Genomic DNA, 7359 nt, shown 5'->3' on the forward strand with positions numbered 1-7359 from the left:
AATCATGTGTGATTAACACTAGAAAGGAAATTATGTGTGATTAAAACCACTTTTGTTGCTTCTGCTTCTACTAATAAGTTAAAGGCTTCAAACTTTCTAGCATCACTTCTCAAGATAGGTACCTAAGAGGTTAGTTTCATTATTTGGTGTTTGTGTCTTTCTTTGATTCAACACACAAAGCTTGAGATTGAGTTATTGACAAACATTCTATTTTTTTGTAGTACATATCAAGATATGAAGGGGACATGGTTACCAAATGTTACTTTGTAAAGCATACAGTCGTGTAGAAAGTTCTTGATGATGGTCTAGAAAGAAATGAAACTATGATGATGTAATAAATAAATCAATGAAACTATATTGCTATTTCATGCGTTCTCCCAAACAACACCAACCCATCTCTCTTTGACCTTCAAACCACCGCCAATGGCATGGGTGGGCCTCCTCTAGTTTGTATATATTGTATGCGTATACACACATACGTTATATCTATATGAAAAAAGTCATTTTTGCCAAAAAAAAAATATCTAATGAATCTCTTAATTGCACATATAAGACTATTTTGATGTGTTTATTTTAATTGTTATGTAGAACAACAAAATTCTAATTTAAGTATGGTTCCAAGAGTTTTTAAGTTCTTATGTATATTTTTAAATTGTATTTTTTATATAAAAATATGCTTTTTGTTTTTGTTTTATTATTATTATTATTATTATTATTATTATTATTATTATTATTATTATTATTATTATTATGTGTTTTCTTTTTTAATGCTTTTAGTATTAGTTTTTTTTTTCCAAAATATCGGTTTGAGCTTTTTTATTTATAAGAATTATAAAAGTTTTAAATCATAAGACATTATGCAATATAATATTTTTAGATATCAATTTTCTTGGATCATAAAATTTTATTTTATATCATTTTGAATCATAGTATATTGTACAATATCATATTTGAATAATATGATTTTCGATAATATATATTCAGTTTAATCAAGTTTTGTATTATAACTTTTTTAGATAATAGATATGTTGAATCATCTTATTTTGGATCATATTTATTTGTAAAAATACTATTTTTAAAAAACATGTAATCTAGTAAAATAACATGTGATATCTAAGCAACATTATTTTCAAAAAAAAATCTATTCAAAAAGTGTATTATATATATATATATATATATATATATATATATATATATATATATATATATATATATGAAATATTTAAAAAGATTTATAATTAAGAAATCCAAATTTTTTACCTCTTTTTTTTATTTATAAAAAGTTGGATTCCCCAAAATAATGTAGGTACCCTTTAAAACTATATTTTTGATTTTTATTACAAACTCAAAAAAATTGTAAGACGAAGAACTATTTAATTTGATTTTCTGAATTTGGATAAAAAAAAATTATGTTATAGTTTATAAAAACTAATATTCCTTGAAATTAAATTATGACCATTTAAAGGACATATTTTTAAAATTTTCATTTTAGAAATCATTGTTATGCTAAGTAGAAGAATTTCTTAAATTTTTATAATTTTTGAAAAAATATTTTTATTTTTTTGGTTTTAATAAACATAATTATTTTTTATAAATTTGTTTTACTCTATAAATTTGGTAGAAAATTAAATTTTAAGACATTTAATATTTTCAAAAACAAAGTAATTACAAAAAAATAAGAACCAATATAAAGTTGACAAGTGGCATGAGAGTTGATAAGCACATGATTGTGGAAAAATAATAGTTTTTTCCTTTTCCATTTCAACCTTCAAACATTTAAACATTAGTCGAAAATTAATAATATCTCATAAGTAATTACGAACATACAATATCATCTCGTAGAATTTTGACAACAAATAAATTAAATTTTGACCTTATCATTTTTTCTCAATCTTACGACACACACATACACACACACACACACATATATATATATATATATATATATATATATATATATATATATATGTGTGTGTGTGTGTGTGTATGTGTGTGTGTGGAAAGAGAGAGAAAGAATCAAAGATATAGAGAATTAAGTTCAAATGTGAACCTAACTTGTAAAAACCATCTTTAAATGAGATTTTTTTTTCGACATAATATGTTTCAAAAAAAATACTACGAAAATCATTATTTGTTTCAACTAAGGCATTCTAAAAAAAATTTTATATATATATATATATATATATATATATATATATATATATATATATATATATATATATATATATATTTAAATATGAATTTTCTAAAAAAAATATGAATATGCATAAAAAAATGCATTTTTTTATGTTTTTTTTTTAAATATTAATTTCGAAATATATATATAATTTTTGTTGAATTCAAAAAAAATATTTTTTTGTTATAAATTTTATTTCTATTTATTTTAAATCCACAAATATATATATATATATATATATATATATATATATATATATATATATATATATATATATATATATATATATATATATATATATATATATATATATATATATATATGGTGTGTGTGTGTGTTTTGTGTGGTTCTTGGATAGTATTGAATTTCCTTCTTTGCAGGATGTATCTTTTATATATAATACCCTGGAAGTATTCTTATATGCATGTGAACTTTTGTTGTTTGCTTCTCTAAATCAACATTTTTTTTTATTTGTATTCTAATAGCAACTTGATGGAAATCGTTAAATACGATGGTCATGCCAAATTGTAGTGTCGCGTATTTTAAAATTATATACAAAATGATAAGACATTTGAACTCTTGTAAAATATGATAATTTTTAAAGGACAAGTACTATTAAACTATCTTCTCAATCATAATACATGGTATGCATCAAACATATTACATATGTACGGTTTTAATTTGGTTATGGGCACCAAAACTGAAAATTAAATAACATGTCAAAACTAATAAATTTTTAATATGGAATCTAGATAATTCGACCCCGAATAACTTGATTCATGATTTTCTTGTGTCTTTTTTTTTTTTTTTTATAAACTATAAATAATTAATATATTGCATATGATTACATAAACTTTGCTTTTAAATACTAATCTAACTTTTTGTTTTGAAAAACTTCACTTTAGTGCATTTCGGATGAACTCTTACTGCATCCAACACACATGACCCATTTTATCTATAGCTAACATTCTAAATTTTGCCAATTTGGCAGGCTAATAATAATAAAATCTCCAAATTAAATCATTTTAAAGTAAATGAAAAAGCACCGTTTTGTTATATTACTCTCATATACAAGTGGGAATCCTCTCTATGAAAGAAATTTAAGTTAAAGAACAAAAACATAATATAATATTAATTCGATATAAAGAGCAACAAGTATTGCCCATGTTATTACGCTTCATTTGCACCAAAACACTATTAGAAATTAATGGAGCTCTTCAGGATAAACCCACTAGCCATTTTTTTCTTCGTGCTCTCATACTTCACATATCTCTCAATTGCACTAGGCCTTGTTCCTCACAACCAAGACCTAAGCTCATACTTCCTTGTTCCACACAACAAAGCACGAGCTCAGGTCAGGGTGCAACCTCTTACATGGAACATGACCCTTGCAGCCTATGCTCATGGGTATGCATACCAAAGACTTGGTGACTGTGACTTGCGTCACTCAGAAGGACCTTTTGGGGAAAACCTAGCTGAAGGTTATGGTGATGAGTTTAGCGCAACTAATGCCGTTAACTTGTGGGTTGGGGAGAAACAATACTATGAGTATGGATCGAACTCGTGTATTGGTGACGAATGCCTTCACTACACACAAGTTGTTTGGCGTGATTCTATTCATCTTGGTTGTGCTAAACTTAAGTGTCATAATGGTTGGTGGTTCGTTATATGTAGCTATGACCCCCCAGGAAATTATGAGGGTCAACGCCCATATTGAATCTAGTGTTATACCAGATATATATATGGATAGATGCCCTTGTTCAAGAGCATCGATTTATAATTATGTAATATCTATTTATGTATAAGTTATATCCGCAAGGTGAAAATTCAATTTTAACTACCCATTAGGTTGATCTTGAAGATGTGAAGTGTATTGATTCTTGTGTCACACTTTTGTTATTTATAACATGATAAAGAACAAGTCGGTACAATATTTACAAATAGGATTGTAGTCGACTTTTGTTATTTAAGTGTAACTGCAATTTCTGTATGGACGTATTTGGTATAGATTTTTTGAGACTTCTTAAATTTTAGCTTTTTTTTTTTAATTAATTCTTGCACCGCATGAGTTTTTAACTTTATTTCAAATAAAAATTTTGAATCCAAAAGCTAGTTCAAGAAGCTTTTCAAAACTATTAACTTGTAGTTTTTAACTAATTTTACATGTTTAAAAACTAACCGTTATATTTGTCATATAATTTGTCATATATATATATATATATATATATATATATATATATATATATATATATATATATATATATATATATATATATATATATATATATATCAGTGTTGTAAAAATCGGTCTAGGCGGCCGATTAATCGGCGCCTAGGTGTCAGGCGGACTGCAACTGATTACGTTTATGTGTAATCGCTCAAGATAATCGGGGTTGGTCAACGTCGGTCAAACTCGGAGCTAATCGGGTCTAATCGGTGCTAAATCGGCTCTAGGCGGTTTAATTGGTCAACTTTGGTCAACGAATTTAAAAAAAAAATTAGGGGCAAAATTGTCAAAACTGAAAACTTTTGCTAGGGTTCGTTCTCACTTCTCATTCCATCGTCCCCTGTGAAACCGTTTTCTCACTTTTTCTCTCGACTCAAAGCTGGGAGAACTTGAAGCTCACCCTTGCCGTCGCCATCACCTCTTGAAGCCGGAATCCATGAAATTCAATCGCACCTCCCGTTTCTCCTCCTCCGTCTTCGTCGTTGTTAGAGCCTCCATTCTTTCCGACAACGGTCTTTATCATCTACACAGGTTAGTTCTTCAAACTCGATTTAAGCTGTAAAGTTTCGATTTTATCTAGTAAACTCGATTTAAGTTGTTAATCAACGAATTTGTGAATACTGCTCGATTTAAGCTCGATTTAACTCGATTTCAGCTCTAAAGCTTCGGTCTTTATCATCTACATAGGGTTCGTTTCTAGGTCGATTGCTCGACAACCCTTTGTGAAATCGATTTTCCATAACCTTGTTAGAAGGTGACCACAAATTGAAAGAGTTACTCAAATTCTGGGAAGACGTACAAAAAACAATCCCTACCTCATTAGAGAATCCGGTGTTGGAAAGACTGCTACTGCGGAAGGTCTTGCCCAAAGAATTGCAAATAAGGATGTTCCAGAAAAAATTGAGGGGAAAAAGGTGGGTTCTAGACTTCCTGTTGGTATATGTTCTAGTGACATGAGTTCAAAATTTCAATTAAAAGGTTAATTTTTGTTCCTATAATTTTCAGGTGATTACTCTAGACATGGGTCTACTTGTTGCTGGGACAAAGTATTGTGGAGAGTTTGAGGAGAAATTGAAGAAGTTGATGGAAGAAATCAAACAAAGTGATGAAATTATACTATTTATTGATGAGGTCCATACTTTAATTGGAGCAGGAGCTGTAGAGGGGGCTATTGATGCTGCTAACATCTTGAATATGCAAGATTCAATTGGCCCATAACACTTGTTAAAGTTTAAGTTTTAAAGTTCAATGTCTTAAGAGGCAGATTATGAATGTGCAATGTCTTTTGGAAGTGAAATTGGTTTCATTTTACCTGTTATACCCTTTATATTCAAGAGTGAGGATTCCACTTAATGTATGGACAACAGTGAGGACAAGAATAAGAATGAGGATTTCATTTGTATTGAATTTGATAAACTCTCAAATTGCCCCTGTTGACAGTTTATAAAATTTTGAATTATCTTTTTAATAATTAATGGTCCCCGATTAATCCCCCGATTATTCCCCGTCTAACCGATTAATCCCTAGACCCCATTCCACCGCCTAGCTAACATCTAGCGTTTTCTACAACCTTGATATATATATATATATATATATATATATATATATATATATATATATATATATATATATATATATATATATATATAATGAATAAATAAAAACTACAACTTCTCGTTACTAGCGAGTCGTTAAACACACCGTGTGACTAATTATCTTTGTCGCAACTAACTTTAACCATTTATTAAAAATATCTCAAATGGTTAATTTTTTTAAAATATTTTTAAAAATTTAACTAATCTATCAAGATATATCTAAGGGAAAATGATGCAACGGCTCAACAATGTATTTTGACTTTACCCTTTCAGTTACTAAACTTTTTTTCTTGCCTTTTAAGGGAGCAAAATGTGTTGAAACCTGATCAGTTAGTCCCTTTCACTTATTTTTACTGATCACAAATGTCACGTCACAAAATTAAGCCAGTTGGTGTTATGACATGAAGGAAACGATGCCGTTTTGGACATGACACAACATAAACCAGTACACAACTGAAGTTGACCATACGACGTTGTTTAGAGTATCATCCTTAGGGAGCAAGTTTCGGTTCTTCATTACCCAAAGTGGTTACAAAAAGGATGTTGGTGCCCTAAAACGATCACTACCAGTAACTTTGTTGCCCTAAATTCACAAAGCAAATCGTATCCTAACTAATCCAAAAATGCCTTTTATAACGTCGCCCCACATAGTTGTCTGCAAGTGTACCTTTAACTAGAGTAAAAACAAAATTCTTGGCTCTCCTACATTGACTCATACTCACTTCAATCCCAAATGTGTTTTTGACATCCTCTCTAAGTAGCCTAACACTCATCTTCTTATTGTTTACAAATTCTCGAGTAAAATGTCTTCCTATCCATCTGTAAGTGACAATTGATCCAAATTTGAAATTCCTCGAATAATTGTGATAAATTGTCAGAGAATTTATCTGGAAAGACTTATCGTTACTCATCCATGACCCCTAAAGCCTAAATGTACAGCTTCCATCACAACATTAATTAACAACCTTCTACTATCATTTTTCTTAAAACATTGTTGATAACCATTAGCAACTGCATAATTACATAACATGTGTTTGAGTTGTTTTGGATTCTCAAACCTCATACCTAACATATGTTGCTTCTCCTTCCAGGGTTGCTATCTCATTGAATATATTTGGCATATCAATAACAACATCAACCTCATCATCTTCATTCCCCCCATGTCATCATTAATAGGATCGCCTTCACCTACGTTGTCACTCATCTCACACTTTGCCTCATTATCTTCTTTTTTTTTTTTAAAAACTAAGGGTTTCCATTGTCATCTATATGCCCTTTCTCATCTGTTTCACCATCATCGTGGGCATTATCAACAACATTTTCATAATTAGTATCAACAACATCTTCTCTTTGTTCATCCA

The 7359-nt window shown here is 29.1% G+C and overlaps 1 protein-coding gene and 1 long non-coding RNA gene across 3 annotated transcripts; both read left to right on the top strand.

Moving 5' to 3' along the window:
• The first annotated feature begins 3335 nt into the window (after positions 1 to 3335).
• Positions 3336 to 4224, top strand: LOC145053986 (basic form of pathogenesis-related protein 1-like). Its single transcript, XM_079002120.1, has one exon. The coding sequence runs from the start codon at positions 3384 to 3386 to the stop codon at positions 3891 to 3893; it is 510 nt and encodes a 169-aa protein (XP_078858246.1). The 5' UTR covers positions 3336 to 3383; the 3' UTR covers positions 3894 to 4224.
• Positions 4225 to 4481: 257 nt separating this feature from the next.
• Positions 4482 to 5810, top strand: LOC145051548 (uncharacterized). 2 transcript variants are annotated; one of them, XR_013683694.1, is made up of 3 exons: positions 4482 to 4934; positions 5059 to 5317; positions 5409 to 5810. It is a non-coding gene; the product is annotated as an uncharacterized LOC145051548 (long non-coding RNA). The 2 variants fall into 2 exon arrangements; XR_013683695.1 differs by having other exon boundaries at positions 5091 to 5317.
• The last annotated feature ends 1549 nt before the right edge of the window (positions 5811 to 7359 follow it).

Source organism: Lactuca serriola, chromosome 5, assembly GCF_051521515.1.
Source record: "Lactuca serriola cultivar US96UC23 chromosome 5, Lser_US96UC23_V15, whole genome shotgun sequence".
Classification (NCBI taxonomy): domain Eukaryota; kingdom Viridiplantae; phylum Streptophyta; class Magnoliopsida; order Asterales; family Asteraceae; genus Lactuca; species Lactuca serriola.

What these genes read in the sequence shown, in the direction of transcription:
- LOC145053986 (XM_079002120.1), top strand. Translation starts at nt 3,384, where the DNA reads ATGGAGCTCTTCAGGATAAACCCACTAGCCATTTTTTTCTTCGTGCTC.